This window comes from Silurus aristotelis (assembly GCF_946808225.1).
Source record: "Silurus aristotelis genome assembly, chromosome: 22".
In the NCBI taxonomy this organism is placed as follows: Eukaryota; Metazoa; Chordata; class Actinopteri; order Siluriformes; family Siluridae; genus Silurus; species Silurus aristotelis.
The window spans coordinates 10483293-10507064 of NC_139595.1; the positions used below are offsets into that span (position 1 = coordinate 10483293).

At 38.7% G+C, this 23772-nt stretch overlaps 1 protein-coding gene across 4 annotated transcripts in view; it reads right to left on the reverse strand.

Annotated features, from left to right (window-relative positions):
• Positions 1-23772, reverse strand: part of kirrel1b (kirre like nephrin family adhesion molecule 1b) — a 62924-nt gene that overhangs the window by 18775 nt on the left and 20377 nt on the right. For all 4 annotated transcript variants that reach the window (XM_083525685.1, XM_083525683.1, XM_083525684.1 and 1 more), the window contains exons 2-8: positions 11917-12069; positions 10763-10912; positions 8348-8505; positions 6085-6235; positions 5737-5842; positions 5507-5655; positions 1347-1474 (exon numbers count right to left, since the gene is read on the reverse strand). In XM_083525685.1, coding sequence (XP_083381811.1) covers positions 1347-1474; positions 5507-5655; positions 5737-5842; positions 6085-6235; positions 8348-8505; positions 10763-10912; positions 11917-12069 — 995 coding nt within the window. The remainder of the gene's footprint in view (positions 1-1346; positions 1475-5506; positions 5656-5736; positions 5843-6084; positions 6236-8347; positions 8506-10762; positions 10913-11916; positions 12070-23772) is intronic.

The following is a 23772-nucleotide window of genomic DNA, read 5'->3' on the forward strand; positions in this document are numbered from 1 at the left end:
CCTCAAAAGTCACTTTACTTTAAAGTGTTCATTTTGATTTTACCTGTCCACTTATTTGTTCAAATAAAACATAAAAACAAAATGCAATGATTTGCAAATCTCATAACCCATATTTTATTCATCATATTTGATTGTCTTGCTGAAATATGCAAGACCCTCCTTGAAAAAGGTATCGTCTAAATGAAAGCGTATGAGGCTCTAAATCCTGTATATATCTTTCAGCACTAAAGGTGGCTTTCCAGATGTGCAATCTGCTCATTCCTTTAGCATTAATGGACCCTAACATCATCAGAGATGCAGGCATTTAAACTGAACGCTGTTGATAATTCAGATGGTCCCTCTCTGCATGGTTTCTAAAAAGAATTTAACATTTGAAAATGTCTAACATTTCCACTTTGCTTTAGTCAATATTAAATGAGCTTTGGCCCAGAGAAGATGTCAGAATTGACCTGGATCATATTTACATATGGTTCTTCTTTGTATGATAGAGCTTTAACCTGCATTTGTAAGGCACAGGCAATGGTTTCTGAAGCTGTTCCTCAACTCATGCAATGATTTCCGTTACAGAATAATAGCCAAGAGCCTGAAGATCATAAGCATCCAAATATTGGTTTTTACCCTTGTCCCTTGTTCACAGAGATTTCCAGATTCTCTGAATCTTTTGATGAAATTATGTACTGTAGACAATAAGATATTCAAAATCTTCGCCATTTGATGTTTGCAAATTGGTAAATTTACTTTCATTCTGATAGACTTTGCCTCTCTAAGATACTGTTTTTATAAACAATCATGTTATTGACCTGTTGTCAATTAACCTACAGTAATTAGTTCCTTCAAATTTTTCCTTCAGTTGTTTCTTTTCCATCCCATTTTTTTTTAGGCCTGTAGCACACAAATTCAAAATTACCTTGTTTTTTTTTTACTTAAAATGGAAAATACATTTCCTCAGTTTAAACATTTTATATGTTTTCTATATTCTATTGTGAATAAAATATTTGTTTGTGAGCAAATCTTTGCATTGTTTTAATTTACATTTTACACAACTAACGTTTATGGAATTGAGGATTCTCATATTTGTGAATAATATTATGAGCTTTTTGTTTTGAAGCTTAGCAGTGGTTTAGTAGTATGTAACCACATTTTGTCCTTATACAGACAGCTAATGACTGAAAGTACTAAATACCCTAGACACTTTCTTAACTTTCTTGTAATTTTTATTTTTTGCTCCAGAGTACTAAATAAATGCAACATAAATTAGTGTAAAAAAAAAAAAAAAACAGTATAAATTCAATATCAATGTTGGGTTTATGGTACAGTATTTAGAGAGTATGTTCATGTTTATGTACCATACTGGAGCCCTTTTTCGTCCAGGTGAGTGTAAGTGGAGGATTTCCTGCCCATTTACAGTTCAGTGTTACATCAGAGTCCACATCCACTGTTACTGGCCTCGGTTCCACTACCAGGATTGGACCAACTAGAGAAAGAGGGAGACATTTTTTTGTTTTTTTTAATAGAATTTGCAAAGCTTCAAGGAGACTTCAAGAAAAAATGATGAGTGGATAAGAGAAACATGACGAGGAAAACAAGTGAGCAGTTATAGAAATGACAATTGTATTTAATGAATTATTCATTTTGTACTTAATATATAAAACCGAACATTTGTAACCAGAAATCAGAGGCTTTGACTAAAGAATCAATTCTACATTTTAATCCAAATCTTTTCATTCGTCAAAAAGGATGTAGCACACTTATAACATAACCTAAAATAACAGATATTGTTTTTTCTCATATATTAATTCCTGATTTCAAATGTTTGTATTATTTTTGGCATTATCACTTGCATATCACAAACAAACAAACCCACAGTGCTTACTGCTAGTGCCTAGTTATTTCCATAAACTTAGCAATAATAGAATAGAATTAGCATTCTAAAAGAATTCAGACTTCAGGTTTTTTAAATTTTTTTATGTAAAAAATGCTTTAAATTATTTTGTGTATATTAGTCACAAATGTCTACATACCCAAAATATATTGAAAAGAAAAAAACTCAAATATTACATTGACATATAGTGGGGAAAATAAGTATTTGAACACCCTGCTATTTTGCAAGTTCTCCCACTTAGAAATCATGGAGGGTTCTGAAATTGTCATCGTAGGTGCATGTCCACTGTGAGAGACATAATCTAAAAAAAAAAAACAGAACTCCCAATATATGATTTTTAAACTATTTATTTTTATGATACAGCCGCAAATAAGTATTTGAACACCTGTCTATCAGCTTGAATTCTGACCCTCAAAGACCTGTTAGTCTGCCTTTAAAATGTCCACCTCCACTACATTTATTATCCTAAATTAGATGCACCTGTTTGAGGTCGTTAGCTGCATAAAGACACCTGTCCACCCCATACAATCAGTAAGAATCCAACTACTAACATGGCCAAGACCAAAGAGCTGTCCAAAGACACTAGAGACAAAATTGTACACCTCCACAAGGCTGGAAAGGGCTACAGGGAAATTGCCAAGCAGCTTGGTGAAAAAAGGTCCACTGTTGGAGCAATCGTTAGAAAATGGAAGAAGCTAAACATGACTGTCAATCTCCCTCGGACTGGGGCTCCATGCAAGATTTCACCTCGTGGGGTCTCAATGATCCTAAGGAAGGTGAGAAATCAGCCCAGAACTACACGGGAGGAGCTGGTCAATGACCTGAAAAGAGCTGGGACCACCGTTTCCAAGGTTACTGTTGGTAATACACTAAGACGTCATGGTTTGAAATCATGCATGGCACAGGAGGTTCCCCTGCTTAAACCAGCACATGTCCAGGCACGTCTTAAGTTTGCCAATGACCATTTGTATGATCCAGAGGAGTCATGTGGTCAGATGAGACCAAATAGTACTTTTGGGTCATAATTCCCCTAAACGTGTTTGGAGGAAAAAGAATGATGAACACCATCCCTACTGTGAAGCATGGGGGTGGTAGCATTATGCTTTGGGGGTGTTTTTCTGCACATGGGACAGGGTGACTGCACTGTATTAAGGAGAGGATGACCGGGGCCATGTATTGTGAGATTTTGGGGAACAACCTCCTTCCTTCAGTTAGAGCATTGAAGATGTGTCGAGGCTGGGTCTTCCAACATGACAATGACCCGAAGCACACAGCCAGGATAACCAAGGAGTGGCTCTGTAAGAAGCATATCAAGGTTCTGGCGTGGCCTAGCCAGTCTCCAGACCTAAACCCAATAGAGAATCTTTGGAGGGAGCTCAAACTCCATGTTTCTCAGCAACAGGCCAGAAACCTGACTGATCTAGAGAAGATCTGTGTGGAGGAGTGGCCAAAATCCCTCCTGCAGTGTGTGCAAACCTGGTGAAAAACTACAGGAAACCTGTAATTGCAAACAAAGGCTACTGTACCAAATATTAACATTGACTTTCTCAGGTGTTTAAATACTTATTTGCAGCTGTATCATACAAATAAATAGTTAAAAAATCATAATTTGTGATTTCTGGATTTTTTTTTTAGATTATGTCTCTCACAGTGGACATGCACCTACGATGACAATTTCAGACCACTCCATGATTTCTAAGTGGGAGAACTTGCAAAATAGCAGGGTGTTCAAATACTTATTTTCCTCACTGTAAGTATTTAAACTCTTTGCTATGGTGCTTAAAACCACTTTGATTGGAGTCCACTTGTAGCAAATTCAATTGTTTCAATTTGGAAACACACACACACACACACACACACACACACACACACACACACACACACACACACACACACACACACACACACACACACACACAAACAAACACACACACACACACACACACACAAACACACACACACACACATGCACATGTTTGACCATGTCTGACATGACTTATACTTGATGTTGCATCAGGCTTTTGCTGTGGGATTTAATAATTAATTTTACAATTACATTTAAATTTTGTCTTATTCTAATTATTCTGGTCAATTTTTGGGTGGATTTACTTCAGTAACATATCACTTTGAATGTTTTCATCGACTGTGAAGAAATATGCCATAAATGGAGCTACTGTGAGAGCTTCTTTCTGAACTAGAACTTGTGTTGAGTCTGAATGAGAACATGTTTCTGTACAAACCAGGACATGTGGCTCAGTACATACTAAAGGACCTAGTTTATGAATGATATGATAGAGCAGGGGGCTTGTCAGGTGTCTAGAAAATAAACAAATTAAGTAATTTTTCAGTGTAGAGTTGAGTCTTACTGATTACAAGGATGAGAATCGGCAGTTCCCTTACAGGAACTCGAGCTGTGTCAACAACGCTTTGGAAACGCTTCCGTGTTGTCCATGCTATCCGAGAGTCCCGGACATCGGGAGGCTGAGGCCCCCAGTGCGACTTAGAGTGCTTGTGGGGTCTTGTGTTGGAGGCTCTATCTGAGCCCCTCTTCGAGCTGTTGGCACTTCTCTCAGTTAAGACTGTGTTCCTCCTGGCTATTTTCTCTGTTAAGAGGGTAGGGGATTTGCAGTCCCTCTCTGCGGCCCCCTCTTTTCTGGAGTTCACTCCAGGCATGGCCAGTGCCTTCCTGTACCCTAGAACTGCTAACATCCCTAAGGTGTCCTCGGGACAACCTATTAGGCTTCAGGCATTCTATCCTCCTCCTTTTCAGGACCCAGACCAGAAAAAGCTGAACCGGCACTGGACATTTATGTCCACAGGACAAGTCCATAAAGGACATCTCCCTGCAAACAAGCAGACACTTAGCAGTTGGATTTTTGATGCAATTGCATCCTCCTACAAGTCCTCTGATCGCCCCGCTCCCTTTGGGGTCAGAACGCACCTAACCCGGAGTGTGGCAGCCTCTAAGCCTCTGGAGTCTCCATCCATGACATCTGCAACGCAAATGACCTTTGTCAGGTTTTATAACCTTGACCTCAATGCCACTCCTGGCCCCTCTGTCATTTGACCTAGCTGTGCCCCTTACACACTAGGCAGGGACTGGTCAGTCCGGCGGTATTGGACTCTTAAAGCGTTGTTGATGCAGCTTGAGTTCTTGAAAGGGAACGTATTCAGGTGATGTATGAAACCCTGGTTGCCTAAAGGAACAAGAGGCTGCATCTCCATGCCACACTGCCGGAATTCCTGCAGCGCTCCCTTCTTTTTACACTTCACTCCATGTGCTTTTATAGCTTCTTGGCTTTCCATTGGATGGATTACACACGTTATTCAGAGCGTGGACAACGCGGATGCATTGTTAACGCAGCGTCTCGTTCCCTCAGGGAACCAGGGTTACATATGCAAGCTATGAGCCATTTTAGAGAATGTAGAAAGTCTGAGATAACTTTATTTCTGTGCACAAAGACCCAATTTAAATATAATGCAATAACTGATGATGACCTTACACAATGAATGATGACTGAATGAATCTTCAACCAGAAGAGAAAAAGGGCAGAACAGATGTAAAGGATGGATAAATGGCTAGGCAAATGAAGAGCTTTATTGATTAAATAGAGAGGTTCATACAGTGAACGTCCACCAATATGCTGACGTTGGTGCTGCCCACAGCGTTGAACACCTGGCAGGAAACAGGCTCAGTGAAGAATGAGTGATCGGCTGTAGTCACGAACACACTCTCCCTTGCTCCCTCCAGGATTACTCCACCTTTAGCCCACCTGTAACACACAGACATTTGACACTCCCTTCAGGAGTTCTCCACATTTTGCCACAAACACACTGATCAAACACATACTTACCTGTAGCCCATGATAGGAGGGTTGGCTGTAGCTTGGCATGTAAATGTTACTCTTTCTCCCTCAAGAACTGAACGAGGCTCAATCGATAATAATACTGTGGGAGCATCTACATACAGAAAGAGTGAGAGAATTAAGTTTAATTCCTGACCAGCATAAGACTCTTAAAGAAATATATTACTCATTTGTAGCTGATAAAATCCTTGCCTTACTTAAAGTTGTACAGTTGTTTAATTATTAATTTAGTGTTGCAGCTAAATTAATAATTAAACAACTGTACAACTTTAAGTAAGGCATGTTGTTATCCCAGTACTGTATAGACTAGAAGAACAAACTCTAGGACAGACTCACGGTGCACGTTGAGTGTAACACTGGCTCGTTTGCCCAGTGGCACTGCAAGATTGGAGGCAACACAAGTGAAGTTGTGTCCAGTGTCTGTGTCTACTGGCTGAATTGGCAGGAAACTGCGTGTAGTTACTCGCTTTCTGTCAGGTAAAACCTCCTGCAAAACATGAGAGAGAGAGAGAGAGAGAGAGAGAGCGAGAGAGAGAGAGAGAGAGAGAGAGAGAGAGAGAGAGAGAGAGAGGAACGGAGGGAGGGAGCGAGAGAAAGAGAGAGAGAGAGAGAGAGAGAGAGAGAGAGAGAGTGTTAATATACACTGAACAAAATTATAAACGCAACACTTTTGTTTTTGCCCCAAATTTTAATGAGCTAAACTCAAAGATCTAAGACTTTTTCTATGTAAAAAAAAAAATTCCTATTTCTCTCAAATATTGTTCACAAATCTGTCTAAATCTGTGTCAGTAAGCATTTCTCATTTGCCAAGATAATCCATCCACCGCACAGGTGTGGCATATCAAGATGCTAAATAGACAGCATGATTATTGCACAGGTGTGCCATAGGCTGGCCACAATAAAAGGCTACTCTAAAATGTGCAGTTTTACTGTATTGGGGGTCCGGGGGGTCCAAAAACCAGTCTGTATCTGGTGTGACCACCATTTACCTCACGCAGTGCAATACATCTTCTTCGCATAGAGTTGATCAGGTTGATTGTGGCCTGTGGAATGTTGGTCCACTCCTCTTCAATGGCTGTGCAAAGTTGCTGGATTTCGGCAGGAACTGAAACATGCTGTCATATACGCCGATCAAGAGCATTCCAAACATACTCAATGGGTGACATGTCCGGTGAGTATGCTGGCCATGCAAGAACTGGGATGTTTTCAGCATCCAGGAATAGTGTACAGATCCTTGCAACATGGGGCCGTGCATTATCATGCTGCAACTTGAGGTGATGGTTATGGATAAATGGCACAACAATGGGCCTCAGGAACTCGTCATGGTACCATACACGCTGTCTGCCATCTGCCCTGTACAGTGAAAACCGGGATTCATCTGTACACGATGTCTGCCATCTGCACTGTACAGTGAAAACCGGGATTCATCCATTAAGAGAACACCTCTCCAAAGTGCCAGACGCCGTTGAATGTGAGCATTTGCCCACTCAAGTCGGTTACGACGACAAACTGCAGTCAAGTTGAGACCCCGATGAGAACAATGAGCTTCCCCACGTCGGTTTCTGACAGTTTGAGCAGAAATTCTTTGGTTATGCAAACTGATTGTTACAGCAGCTGTCTGGGTGGCTGGTCTCAGACAATCTTGGAGGAAAAGATGCTGGATGTGGAGGTTGTGGGCTGGTGTGGTTACACGTGGTCTGCAGTTGTGAGGCCAGTTGGATGTACTGACAAATTCTCTGAAACACCTTCGGAGGTTTATGGTAGTGAAATGAACATTCAATTCAGCTCTGGTGGACATTCCCTCAAAACTTGCGACTGCTGTGGCATTGTGCTGTGTAATAAAACTGCACATTTTAGAGTGGCCTTTTATTGTGGCCAGCCTATTGCACCTGTGCAATAATCATGCTGTCAAATCAGCATCTTGATATGCCACACCTGTGAGGTGGATGGATTATACAAATAAATACATATACGCTATACAAATAAAAATGAATTGAATTGAATTGAATTATCTCGGCAAACTAACACAGAGTTAGACAGATTTGTGAACAAAATTTGAGAGAAAAAGGGCTTTTATGTACATAGAAAAAGTCTGTTCAGCTCATAAAAAATCGGGGCAAAAACAAAAGTGTTGTATAAAAAAAAGGATAATTTTGTTCAGTGTACTTAAGTTATATTAAAACGTTCATATGTGTGGTGTATGATAAGTGTGTAAAGGAATGAAAAATTAATCTGTCTGTTACACCAACTCTGAAATCATTATCGTACTAAACAAAAAATTTCTTTGTCATTATTACTAATTAATTCCACACTTTTGTACTTTGTAATTTAATTAATATCCCCTTTTTGGTTCTCTGTTTTTTTTATTCTTGCCTAGTTTCTTTTGTCTGCAAATCACCTGACCATTGCCTGTTTCCTGTTTTGCTAAAAGTTTACATGAAAGATCATTAGATATGTTAGTTGCCCAATTGTCTTTGCAAGTGACACTGTTGGTAATTTGTGTGTGTGTGTGTGTGTGTGTGTGTGTGTGTGTGTGTGTGTGTGTGTGTGTGTGTGTGTGTGTATTGTTGTCTGTATTTTTGTATATATGTGTACTCACAGTGCTAGTATGAGCTCCTTCCACTACAGCTCCATCTTTGTACCACTCTATGGTGGAAAGAGGCTTGGCCCCCCGGGACACACATGTCAGGTTGTATGAGATTCCTGCTGTTAGCAAAATCTCTGGTGCTCCTTCTATCACTGGATCATCCGGGGGAACTAACAAGGTAAAAGCTCACACTTAGTCATCAAATTCTAATTTGTCGTAAGGCCCAAAAAATCCAAAATGTATTATCATAATTTTTAAATTATCTATATTTATTTTATTGTTTTATTCTCTCTTCTCATAGTAACTTAGAAGTAAAAACAATATATACTGTATGTATTTTTTTTTGTGTCAAGATCTCTCACTCAGTGTTTTTTCTTTATTTTTATTATTTTCAACACTACATTAAAACTGAAGACATCAGAACTATAAAAGAACACATGAGTCAGGCCTTAATGGTCAAACTGCAACAAAGAATCCATTACTTTGTAAGAATAATAAGAAACACACAAAACACAAGGGATGGACTTTAGATAAGTGCATAACTGTCCTTTGGTCTGAATAGGCCAAATTTTATATTTTAAGTTCATTGTTAAATGTACAGAGGGTGAGCGAACGGCTCCTGAATGTGTGTTTCCCACAGGAGGAGGTGTGATGGTGTGGGGGTGCTTTGCTGGTGACACTGTTGGTTATTTAGTCCAAATTGAGAGCACTCTTAACCAACATTGCTACCACAGCATTTCAAACCGACATGACATCTAATCTGGTTTGCACTTTGTGGGACCATCATTTGTTAACAGTATAATGACCCCAGAGCTGACTGAGGGAATAAAAAGTGTGCAAAGCTGGCATCAAAGAAAAATGTTAAAGTTGACTTGTGCAGTGTATATATATATATATATATATATATATATATATATATATATATATATATATATATATATATATATATATATATATATATATATACTGCACAAGTCAACTTTAACATTTTTCTTTGATGCCAGCTTTGCACACTTTTTATATATAAAATATATATAGTACATTTCCCATTGGGATGAATAAAGTATCTATCTATCTATCTATCTATCTATCTATCTATCTATCTATCTATCTATCTATCTATCTATCTATCTATCTATCTATCTATCTATCTATCTATCTATCTAATCATACATATATACATACTATACTATTTTAGAAAAGATAAGATATACCTTTATTCATCCCACAGTGGGGAAATTTCTCAAGTAACTACTGTAATTTCCGGACTATAAAGCGCACCCATATATAAGCCGCACACACTAAATTTTACAAATATTTTTATTTTTAACATAAATAAGCCGCACCTGTCTATAAGCCGCATATGTCTACACTAATGTACTTTACACAGGCTTTAATGAAAGACACGTTACACACGGTGTAACAGGTGAAATATGTTGCACTTCCTTTTTGGCATGCCACTGCATTTTTCCGGTATTAAAGCGTGTGTTCAAGACGAGGATTAAGTTTCTTTGACTAACCCGTAACACTGTTGCCAAGAAAAATAAAAAAGCACGAGTTTTGGAAACCTGTCTGTGCTTATATTATTTCTGTTGCAGCTGGAGTTAGCGAGCTCTCCCTTCACCCAAACTCAACGCGTTACAACGACTTTTATCTAAACAGTAGCCGACCAAGTAAGTCATTGTTCCTCCTTCCTTTCACAACTATTTCTCTCGGGAGTTTATCTTTTGGCATCCTCGTGCGTTTAAAAATCACCCGATGGAAGTTTTTTTCTTCCGAAGCCGTGCAGCTCAGAACCAGGTGAGGTTAGTTTTTTCCAGGAAAAAAATCATAAATAAGCCGCTTCATTGTTTAAGCCGCAGGGTTTAAAACGTAGGGAATAAATAGCGGCTTATAGTCCAAAAAATACGGTACACCCCTCACATTTTAGCAACCATTTTATTATATCTTCTCAGGGGGAGGATACTATAGAAATTTCAGTTGGAGTAGAATCCCAGCAGCAACCTGTGCAGTTTTGGTCAATTCCATGCCCAGGAGGATTAAGGCAGTGCTAGGTAACAATGGTGCTCACACAAAATATTGACACTTTGGACACAGATTTGACACTCTTCACTTACATTTGTTGCCTGCTATTTAGACAATAATGGCTGTATGTTGAGTTATTTTCAGATGACAGTAAGTCTGTACTGCTACACAAGCTGCACATTGACTACTTGAAAATATATCCAAGTTTAATTGTTATAGTATTGTTACTTGTTATTGTTTTAGTGAAAAGACATAATAAAATGGTTGCTGAAATGTGAGGGGTGTACTTTTTTACATCCAAAATGCAACATATTTATATATATATATATATATATATATATATATATATATATATATATATAATTAACAGGATTTGATTGTGTTTGTGGGATGAGATCATACTGAGGACAGTGAGTTTGGCTCTTCTGGATCGGAGAGCCGCTTCAGTGGCTTGACACTCATACAGAGAATCATCTGACAGCTCAGCAGACGAAATCTCCAGGTTATACTGACCGACATCAATGATCCTTAAAACACGATAACGTGGCCATGCTGAAACACAAATACAACCACTGATTTTTATCTGTAACACACAATATATTTCCCACACAGATGCATGCACACACACACACACACACACACACACACACACACACACACACACACACACACTCACACACACACACACACACACACACACACATCTGTACTGTTGCTTGTTATATTGCATTCAAACTCAAAAATCATGATCACACTCTGACACAAATGTACCACAGACTCTCAGGAATACTCTACCTCCACAATCTAAATAAGAGGGTGAAAGAAATGGGACACAAAAAATAAATAGAAATGGGAAGAGTAGAGAAAAAAACAGACAACTGTCTGTTCAGGCATGTATTATTTAGCTACTCCCACAAGGGGGCTCCAATCCAACACATTGGCATTCTATCGGTACCGTTTCCTCTTTCTCTCCTGTCTGCTCGAATGCACACGCGCATGCACGCACGCATGCGCACACACTCACAACCACACACATTATGACATCACTGATCTAAGGAGGGGGAACCAAAGTATTGGCAACGATTACATCATCCTTTGGCTCAGCCAATCCTTGCAAATAGTCAACCTATATGTAGGTGTGTGTGTGTGTGTGTGTGTGTGTGTGTGTGTATTCACACATCTATAGGTCAGAATCATCCATTTGCATGATGAGCGGTGAAGTAGGACTAACATGGGGACAGCAGAAAAAGAGACAAAGCAAAAGGACAAAGAAAGATGCAAGTAGCATCAATAAAGAGATGAGGCTTGAGGAGCCACAAGAAGAGTATCAAGAAGGAATAAAAGCAAGAACAAAGGAATGCACACACACACACACACACACACACACACACACACACACACACACACACACACATAAATATACATATAAATATATATAAAATAAAAAAAAATTATTGAGAGTTATGTGCATTCCTTTGTTCTTCCTTCATTCTTTTAATCCTAACACATACACAAAATGTATATGTATGAAAAGGTATGTTTCAGTGAGAACTTACCCCTCAGGTCCTCTCCAATGCCAAGTGCGAGTCCATCTTTGGTCCACTGGACGATGCCTGTGTAGTTAAACACCACACAGGAGAGCACAACCCTCTCCCCCAACACCACAGACTGATCTGCCGGCTCCTGAGAGAAGCGTGGCCCAGCCAGCACTGACCAAAAAAAGAAAAAATATTTCTTTATGTTTAAATATGTCTTTAAATGTTAAAAGAAAAAAATGTAATCCAAAGTTTGCATTAACATTAAGTAGTTTTCTAAAGAAATTCTGTTGTATGTTTCTTCAAGCGACTGTACTTTTGTGTATTTCTATTTGTTAAATGTACTTTTTCTTTCTCAATAAAACACTAATGCAAAAGAGATAATACAGGAATAAGTTATGTAAGCAGATTAATTCAGTGGCGTTAGTGAAACCAGACAATATTTGGAGTTGCTAGATGATGTAAAAGCTTTTTTTTTTTTTTTTTTGTTTATGTTTATTTCTTGGATATCCAAAATTGTTAGTGTCCAAGGCAAACTGGTAGAGCTAGTGTGATGCTCTGAGCAGTGGTCTGCTAAGAAACCTTAAATTCCTGAAATTCATTTGGATATTACAGTAGCAGGCCATGTATTTTTAAATAGGATTTCAGTAATGTCCTAAATGTATCAATCCACCTCTTAATGTTTCATTATGATGCCACAGCTATGGAAACTATCACTATTATACAGAAATGCAGTATAACAGAGCATCACAGACAGGTATCTCATGCAGTGAGAATGAATGCCATTACTAAAACAAGAAACGCAATTAAAACAATTCAACAAGTCTCCTTTCACTGAAACCACAGCTGTACTGCCTACATTCATTATCTCTAGCAGAAGCATCAATATTAACCTCATAAAATGACCCAGTGTTTTCTATGCATTTTGTTTTGTGCAGTGCGTTTTCCTATTGTATCAAAATTAAGATAACTTGTGTGTTTTTGCAGAAAAGAAAATATAAAAGCATACGTTGTTCATAAAAACAACAGTTTTGGCTGACATTTCCTCACAATGTCCGTCTTTTCTTGAAAAGTCCATCTTGTCAATGTCCTTGTAAGTATATTAGTGACCAAATTATATTTTTCTTCTCTGTCAGCAATTGTAGAAAAAAAAATAGCTGTTAAATCTGAACGAATAGTGGGGTTAGTGCGTTCTCTGACCATCCAATCAAAGGACGTAAAAAATTCAGACAGGTTTGGATTTTTTAGATGGCCTTGGATTCAGTATGTTGAAATCTGCTTGCTTAAAACATTAAGCAGCATGTATTGTGAGCTGTCAGATGCCTGCAGTGTGCACAGTGAAGGCTTAATTCAGACAGATACCTGTGACCGTGGTAACATGTAATGTGACAGCTGAAATATGATTGAATAGAGACTCTAACCAAAAATTACACTTAGAAATGCTATGAGAGGAAGAAAATAAACTATTGGGAATGATTTTATGCATACTCGTGGACAAAAATATATTAAAATGTAAGTCAGTGATTCTAATTAGGCCTGCTACTGGGATAAAACTTTTACATGTACTAACTACCTAAACATGTTTAGAGATTGAGTACATCTCTAAATTGAAACAGTAATTTCTAATAGTAGCGGACCCATATGGTAGCATAATATGCCCTGCCAAAATTCAGAAATGGTTTGAAAAGCCAAACATGTCTGATCTAGTATCAGCCTGATACTACAATCATTCAAATACTTTTTTTTTCTTATTAAGCTACACTCAGTGCCCCATAATAACAAAGTGAAAAACATAATTCTAGAAATGAAAATTTTTTTAAATAAAAACCTGAAATATCACATGTGCACGTCACAAGTATTCAGACCCTTTGCAAAAACACTTGAAAATTAGCTCAGGTTCTCCTGATCAGAGTAAAACCATGCCATGGGGTCAGATGAACTGCCTGCAGAGTCAGAGACAGGATCATTGCAAGGCAATCTGGGGAAGGCTCCAAAAAAATGCTGCTGCATTTGGACTGCAGTCTCAACTTAGGAAGTGTGGCACAAACAGAACTTTTTCAAGCAATCTTCCGGAGCAATCAGTATAAAGGGGCCTTAGTAAGAGAGGTGACTAATATCCCAATGGTCACTCTGACTGACTTGTGTCATACACAAAAAGACTGAAGGCTGTAAATGTAGCTGTAGGTGCTTCAACTTATGCTAAGTTAAAGATCTGAATACTTATATACATATACTGAATACCTATACTGATACCAATACGTATACTAAATACTTATAATGTGATGTTCCAGGTTTTTTTTTTTTTTTAAACATTTATATTTACGTTACCTTTAAGGCATTTAGCAGATGCCCTTATCAGAGCAACGTACAAAAGTGCTTTGAGTCTCTACCAATGAATGAATCAATACTGGTTTGCTGGATTACAAACTTAAGATACCATGACCCTACAACTTTGACATTTCTTTTATTTTGTATTTTTTGAAAACAAAAACAAAGACAAAGCAAAGCAAGAAACTGTTTAACTAGGTAGTTAAAGCTACTTTAACTGAAAAATTTCCTAAATTCTGTTTTTACTTTTTTTTTTTTATTACGCGGTACCAAGTGTAGATTAATGAGAACAAAATCCAATTTGAACAATTGTAGTTTTAGGCTGCAACAACAAAACTAAAAAATGTGACGAGTGTCTGAATTCTTTCCGAATGCACTGTGTATATAAAAAAACATACAATTTTGATGGCAGAAACATTGAGAGAGCTATGAAGAAAAAAAAATAAACAAGTCATTGATATAAGCAGCAGGAGTTATCATAAACGTCACAATCGACTATCCTTTTCCTCTCATATATCTGACATTATAGAGAAATTCATCTAATAAGGAACTTCATCATGAAGCAAGATAGTGACTCAAAACACAACACAAGAAGAGACTAAAAGGAGAAACCCCCTCAAAACAAATAGCAACAAAAAAAAAGCTGCAATACAAGCCTGGAAAAGCATTATAAAGAGTTTCCCTGCTTGATTCAGGTATTGGAAGTGACTATAATATAAAAACGCATGTCATTACAGATATTATACATTTCACATATGGAGGGTGAATACCATTTTACTAAAGCAAGAAACCCGGTTAAGACAACTACAAACCTCTACACTACAACCGCAACTGTGCCACCTACATCATCTGGAGCAGTTCAGAATCAATTTCTGTCAAATAACATGACAAAAACATTAAACTGTAAATAAAATACAACCTACTAAATTAATAAAATGTATTGGAACAAATATTAGAATTTAGGTTGTAAATGTAGGTCAGTGCTTCCGATAGTGTTTAGGCCAGCATAGAAGGCTTTGCTGGCCCTGACCACCTGCCACTGCTACCACTAAAGGTAACATGTTCTTCACACATCTACATGTAAATATTACAAAAAGAATTGTGAAATTCCAAAATTCGACTGTATCATCCCATATTAATCTTTGGATCTTAAAAAAGTGTATTTAACAAAAAAAATAATAATAATAATTTTGGCTCAAGTCGAGATAGAGGTAACCATTAATAGCTCTAAAAGCCAAGTCATTGCTTTTAAGTCAAGGCCGCTGAAGATGAGAAAACTTTGACATTCTAGCATAATAACAGGTCAAAGAAGAAGGTCAACATTTTGGAATGGCTCAGTCATAACAAAGATCTAAATGCTTTCAAACACAATTGGAATGGCTCAAAGAGAGTTGTGCACAGAAAATCCTTTCACAAATAGATGGACGGACGGACGAACGGACAGACGGACGGACGGACGGACGGACGGACGGACAGACAGACAGACAGACAGATAGATAAATAGAACTTTATGCAGTTCGGCATCTACCGGAAGTGCAAAAATTAGCAATCGTGCAAATAGTGCAGATAAATATGTAGCATTTTTAGAGCATGTGATATATATGTAAGCATATGTACAGTGAATAAATATAATAGCTAGATGTGAAGCCCTTTTGCAAGGGCGATCCGAAGAGAAGAACGACAGGAGCATGTGTGGTTCTTATCTTCGGATTGCCCTCATTCATCATGACACCCTACCTCTGGATGGAGTTCTCTTCAACTGGAGACCACTGTGTGCAGCTAAGAATGGTTTCACATGATTCACAAGATCCTTGAAGTTATTGAGCAACTCCATTATAAGGATAGATTTGGACTATAATTAATATAAACAGTCTGCTTAGGATGGCTAAGCACTGCAGTTTGCATGAACAGTTTTGCATTTAGGCCCCCATTACTGAAAAGTATACCTCAACAATGATAAAACTACCATGAATAGACATTCAGTGCCACCCAGATGAGGATGGGTTTTCTTTTTGAGTCTGGTTCTTCTCAAGGTTTCTTCCTCATACTACTGGCTTACACATTATAAGAGATACAATTATAGGCACTCTTCTTCTTCTTCCTTTTTCGGCTTCTCCCATTAGGGGTCACCACAGCGGATCATCCTTCTCTATACCCCCATCTGCCTCTTTCACCCCAACCACCTGTATGTCTTCCCTCACCACAACCATAAACCTCCTCTTTAGCCTTCCTCTTGTCCTCCCTCCTGGTGGCTCCATCCTCAACAGTCTCCTACTGAAAAACCCCATGTCCCTCCTCTGCACATGTCAAAACCATCTCTATTGAGCCTCCCTCACCTTGTTTCCAAAACGTCCTGCATGTGCTGTCCCGCTAATAAACTCATTTTAATGCTGTCCATCCTCGTCACTCCCAATGAAAACCTTAACAACTTCAGCTCTGCTACCTCCAGCTCCACTTGTGGTGAGCAGGTCTCACCACAGTCCTATAAACTTTCCCTTTCACTCTCACAGATACCCTTCTATCACAAATCACTCCTGCCTCTCTTTCCACTCACTGCACACTGCCTGCACACCTTTCTTCACTTCTTTAACACACTCTCCATTACTTTGCACTGTTGATCCCAGGTACCTGAACTCCTGAACCTTCTCCACCTCTTCTGCCTGCAACCGCACCATTTCACTGCCCTTCTTCTCATTCACACACATGTACATTGTCTTACTCCTACTGACTTTCATTCCCCTTCTCTCCAGTGCATATCTCCACCCTCTCCATGCTCTTCTCAACCTGCTCCCCACTCTTATTACAAATAACAATATTATCCGCAAACATCATGGTCCATGGAGACTCCTGTCTGACGTTGTCCGTCAACCTGTCCATCCCCACTGCAAACAGGAAAGAGCTCAAAACGCCGATCCTGGATGCAATCCCACCTCCACCTTGAACCAGTCTGTCGTTTCTACTGCACACTTCACTGCTTTCACCCTGTCCTCATACATGTCCTGCACCACCCTCACATACTTCTCTGACACGCCTGACTTCCTAATACAATACCACAACTCCTCTCTCGGCACCCTGTCGTACGATTTCTCTAAATCCATAAACACACAATGCAACTCCTTCTGACCTTCTCTATACTTCTCCATCAAAATTCTCGAAGCAAATAATGTGTCTATGGTGCTCTTACTCAGCATAAAACCATACAGCTGCTCACAGATAGTCACCTCTTCTCTCAGCCTGGCTTCCACTACTCTTTCCCATAATTTCATGGTGTGACTGATCAACTTTATTCCCCGGTAGTTACTGCAGGTCTGCACATCTCCCTTATTCTTAAAGAGCGGTACCAGCATACTTCTTCTCCATTCCTCAGGCATCCTCTCACCTTCCAGAATCTTGTTAAACAATCTTGTTAAAAACTCCACTGCCAAACATCTCCATGCTTCCTACCGACTTTCCACTCTTCATCCTCTTAATCGCTGCTCTCACTTTCTCCTTACTAATCCAATCCACTTCCTGCTTTACCATCTCCTCACCATCCAACCTTCTCTCTGTCTCATTTTCCTCATTCATCAGCCTCTCAAAATACTCCCTCTATCTTCTCAACACATATGCTCCTCACTAGTCAACACATTTCCATCTCCATCCTTTATTGTTCAAACTTGCAGCAAATCCTTCCCAGCTCAGTCCCTCTGACTGGACAAATAATTTTCTCCTTCCTTAGTGTCCAACTTCTCATACAGCTCCTCATTTGCCTTTTCCTTGACTTTCGCCACATCCCTCTTTACCTGCTGCCGCATCTCCTTCTACTCCTGCCTATTTTTCTCATCACTCTGTCGATTCCAATTCTGTTTTGCCAACCTCTTTCTCCTAATGCTCTCCTGCACTTCCTCATTCCACCATCATGTCTCCTTGTCTTCCTTTCTATTTCCAGATGTCACACCAAGTACCTTTCTAGCTGTCCCCCTTATCACTTCTGCAGTAGTTGCCCAATCATCCAGCACCTCTTCACCACCACTGAGCCCCTGTCTGACACCGAATCTTATACTACAGTCTTCCTCCTTCCATCTTATTCTTCTTTCAGGCCTCACTCTTCTCCTCTTCTTCTTCACCTCCAAAACCATCCTACAGACCACCATCCGATGCTGTCTAGCTATACTTTCCCCTGCCAACACCTTACAGTCTCCAGTCTCTTTCAGGTTGCATCTCTTGCATAGAACATAATCCACCTGTGTGCACCTTCATCCACTCTTATACTATCACCCTATGCTCCTTCTTCTACTTAAAATAAGTGTTCACCACTGCCATTTCCATCCTTTTATAAAAATCTACCAAGATCTGCCCTTCCACATTCCTCTCCTTAAGGTCATACCTACCCATCACCTCCTCATCACCTCTGTTCCCTTCACCTACATGCCCATTAAGGTCTGCCCCAATCACCAATCATTCATTCCTCTAAACACCTTCTACCACTCCATCTAACTCACTCAAGAATTTTTTCTTCTCCAATATCATCACCCCTTCAACTTTCAGCTTCACGTTTATCACCCTATCAGAAACTCTCTTCACCTCCACTACACTCTAACTGTACTCTTCCTCCAGAATCACCCCTACACCATTTCTCTTTTCATCTACACACTGATAGAACAGTTAAAACCCACCTCTAATGTTCCTGGCCTTACTCCCTTTCCACTTAGTCTCCTGAACACACAATCTATCTCCTTTTCTCCTCTCCATCATATCAGCTACATCTTTTCTTTTACCAGTCATAGTACCAACATTTAATGTATCAACCCGAACCTCCACTCTCCTCTACTTCTCCTTTTCCTGCTGTCTCTGTAGACGTCTTCCTCCTCTCCTTCTCCTCCTTTGGCCAACAGTAGCCCTATTTTCACCAGTACCCTGTTGGCTAACAATATCTGTGATGGTGGTTGGTTATCCGGGCCTCGACCGATCCGGTATGAAATTCTGATTCCTGATCCGCATATTTGTTTTGGCACATGTTTTATGCTGGATGCCCTTTCTAACGAAACCCTCTCTATTTATCCAGGCTTGGGACTGGCACTAAGAGTGCACTGGCTTGTGCAACTTATAGGCACTAAATCTCTGTAAAGCTGCTTTGGGACAATGTCTATTCTTAAAACTGCTATACAAAAAAACTGTATTGAAATGTTTCTGAGACCTACAGTATAGATTTCAAGCCCAAGTACTCAAATGATCCAATCTTGTACTTTTAATTATAGTTACACAGCTAATGCCACTTCTGTTTTATGTTTGATCTAGCATTTTTTCTTACATTGTTCTTTTGTTGTGTGAAAATATGTACAGTAGACATATCAGCCACAAGCTAAATATGACCAGATAGCTAGAGCATATTCTGCTGATTAACAGATGATGTCATCTCATCAAGCAAACGGAACGACCGTCCTTACCGCAGTCTTCCCAGCAATGACAGAAAACAATGACATCATTGGTAAGATGAGGAGCCAAGACTGTCTCGTGAAAAATGACATTATGTACTTAAATCTCCAAAAATCTCTCACATTCTCTATATCTCAATTTTCTTAAAACTTCTCTAAGTGCATTTAACCTTATCCTTTGCACACACACACACACACACACACACACACACACACACACACACACACATACACACAGCCGCAACAATATAGCTTGAAAAATTATAATAAAATTATTCATAGAATACTTTAAAGCATTTATTATTGTAAATCTAGAGCTTATTCTGTAAATGAAAATTGCTAATCAATTATAGACAAATAAAACACCATAAACTTTAGTTTGAAATTTAACAGTCTTAAACACCTACTTAAAATATTGTAAAACATAAACTATACTGCATGTAATTTGTTCAAAACCTATGCTATCATGTTGATTGTTTGTCTTACAGTAAGAATAGCACCATCAGGCAGTTTAATCAGGTGGGGATTTAAATGAACGTGTATACAACATAGTAATAATCACTTCCTCAGTGTCTCTCCCATAACAGGCTTTGCCTCTACTTCACATGCTTAATGGAATTGTAATTATATTTCCATGCTATACACACACAATACTATGACTGAGTCTAATTTTTTTTCTCTCTTATTTTCTTTCTTGCTCTTCTTTCTTTTGTTTGTCCACTGTCCTATTTTTTATATTTGGCTTAACCTTAAAGTGACATCTTTCCCTGATATTTACGAATTGTAGTCTCATATTATGCAAATGTACTAAACTGACATTCTAGTCTTCTGATAACACTACAATTCCACCTGCCGCCTCTTTTCTCTGGGGGATGTGTGTAAATGGGGCAGGGGACAAAATCAGACAGATAAAACTTTAACCATGGTTTTTCAATCTTATACTCATTTTCTCCCATGAGACTAACTTTCTCTCCATTCCAAAAAACTTGGGACAGGTAGCAATAAGAGGCCCGAAAAGTAAAATGTACATATAAGGAACAGCTGGAGAACCAATTTGCAACTTATTAGGTCAATGGGCAACATAATTGGGTATAAAAAGAGCCTCTCAGAGTCGCAGTGTCTCTCAGAAGTCAAGATGGGCGGAGGATCACCAATTCCCCCAAAGCTGCAGTGAAAAATAGTGGAGTAATATCAAAAAGCAGTTTCCCAGAGACAAATTGCAAAGAGTTTGAAGTTATCATCATCTACAGTGTATAATATCATCCAAAGATTCAGAGAATCTGGAACAATCTCGTGCGTAAGGGTCAAGGCCGGAAAACTATACTAGATGCCCGTGATCTTCAGGCCCTTAGACGGCACTGCATCACATACAGGAATGCTACTGTAATGGAAATCACAACATGGGCTCAGGAATACTTCCAGAAAACATTGTCGGTGAACACAATCCACCGTGCCATTCGCCGTTGCCGGCTAAAACTCTATAGGTCAAAAAAGAAGCCATATCTTAACATGATCCAAAAGCGCAGGCGTTTTCTCTGGGCAAAAGCTCATTTAAAATGGACTGTGGCAAATTGGAAAACTGTTCTGTGGTCAGATGAATCAAAATTTGAAGTTCTTTTTGGAAAACTGGGATGCCATGTCATCTGGACTAAAGAGGACAAAGACAACCCAAGTTATCAGCGCTAAGTTCAGAAGCCTGCATCTCTGATGGTATGGGGTTGCATGAGTGCATGTGGCATGGGCAGCTTTCACATCTGGAAAGGCACCATCAATGCTAAAAGGTATATCCAAGTTCTAGAACAAGATATGCTTCCATCCAGACGTTGTCTCTTTAAGAGAAGACCTTGCCATTTTTTCAACATGACAATGCCAGACCACATACTGCATCAATTACAACATCATGGCTGCGTAGAAGAAGGATCCAGGTACTGAAATGGCCAGCCTGCAGTCCAGATCTTTCACCAATATAAAACATTTGACTGAAAATGTGACAAAGAAGACCTAAGACAGTTAAGCAACTAGAAGCCTGTATTAGATAAGAATGGGACAACATTCCTAGTCCTAAACTTGAGCAACTTGTCTCCTCAGTCCCCAGACATTTGCAGACTGTTATAAAAAGAAGAGGGGATGCCACATAATGGTAAACATGGCCTTGTCCCAACTTTTTTGAGATGCGTTGTGTTGTGTTGATGCCATGAAATTTAAAATCAACTTATTTTTCCGTTAAAATTATACATTTTCTCAGTTTAAACATTTGATATATAATTTATGTTGTATTCTGAATAAGTTTCGTTTCGGCTTCTCCCGTTAGGGGTCGCCACAGCGGATCCTCCGCACGTTTGATTTGGCACATGTTTTACGCTGGATGCCCTTCCTAACGCAACCCTCCCCAATTTATCCGGGCTTGGGACCGGCACTAAGAGTGGCTGGGGATGGTTCCCTGACCAGGAATCGAACCCGGGTCGCAGCGGTGGGAGCGCTGCATCTTAACCACTAGACCACCAGGGGACCTCTTATGTTGTATTCTGAATAAAATATTAAAATTTTAAACTTCCACATCATTGCATTCTGTTTTTATTCACAATTTGTACAGTGTCCCAACTTTTTTGGAATCGGGTTTGTACATCTGCTTTATAACATGTCCTGTTTTTATAAGGTGTGAATTTGAATGGCTGTGGAATGCTCTGCACTGATCATAGACCAGTTTCTATCAAGGTGTTTTACATGTGAAACTGGTCAAATGGTCATTGTGCTGCAAAGCACCTTGTGAAGCTCAGTCCAGAACAAAATTTATTCTACTTATTTATTAACTTTGTAGCTATTGTAAGTATAACATTTTAAGTATAGTTGAGTATATTGTACGTATAAAAGTATAATATGACATTGACAGTTTACAGTGATTATTGGTGATTTAGTGGAGAAAGTCCTATGAAAATGTGCTATGAACTTTTTTTTTAAAGGCCATACTTATAAGAAGGTATTTCTACTAAGAATCCAGTTAATGAGCTTAGGCTGGTATGTATAGAGTGTCTCAAGTCCATATTTGTTTTTTGCAGACTGAGCAAAAAACTTTCAACCCTATTTTAGAACAAAATATAGAGCTTCTTTACAGACTTTTTAAGCATGTCCCACAGGCCAAATTATACTCACCACAATCATCAGTACACAGAGAAAAAAGTTTGCACTAATGTCCAGGAATCACTGATACATCTGTGCCACATTATGTGCAAAGCAAACCAGCAATTTATCAACTTAAAAATATTTACTTTTCAAAATATTTTTCCACTTACAAAAGAACATGCTATACTGATTCTTTGTATTGTGATTAACAAATGATTTGTGCTTTGATTAATATAGTTTCAACTTGATTATTAAGCCAACTTTTAACTACCTAACAAATTGAATAAGCTAAAACAGTCAACCTATCTTTCAATTCATGGAAATCCACAGGGGGACCGAATGTTCAGAAACATTAGTAATAACATTTTGAACTATGTTTTCAATAACAAATTTCATTAAAATTTTATTTTAAAAAAGCACATCAAAATCTATGGTACCATAGGGGCTGTGGGGGTGCATCCAAAAGTTGCGGATTTTCGGAACTCGATCCGGGGGACCACTGTATTGCGTTATTATATCAAGGTCAAACTGCTATGATATGTGGACTATGCATTTTACACCTAGGGCTTCAGCCTATCTGAATAAATCTGCCTCTTAATAACATCATTATGATGTCATGGCTATAGAAATCATCAGTAGTTTACAGAAACGTTCTCATTCATTAAGAATGAATGCCAATAATGAAGCAAGAAACCAAATTTACACATTTCCAAAAATCTCCTTTCACTAACGCCACAGCTGTGCCACCCCAAAAAGCTGAACCATTAATATTAACCACATGAAATAGAAACACTGAGTTTTATGTGTTCTGTGGGTTTTCTGTTGTTGGTTTTTTTGCAGTTTTTGTGTTCATTATCATTTTCCTAGGGATTTTAAATTATGGCAAAGAAAACATAAACGTATAAATAGTTTATAAAAAAGCTTACCAATTGTTGTGAACTGCTTTGGCAACATGTGATGTGATGACAGTAATCTAGAAAATCTAACCTAAAAATACATTTAGTTGTGCTGCTTC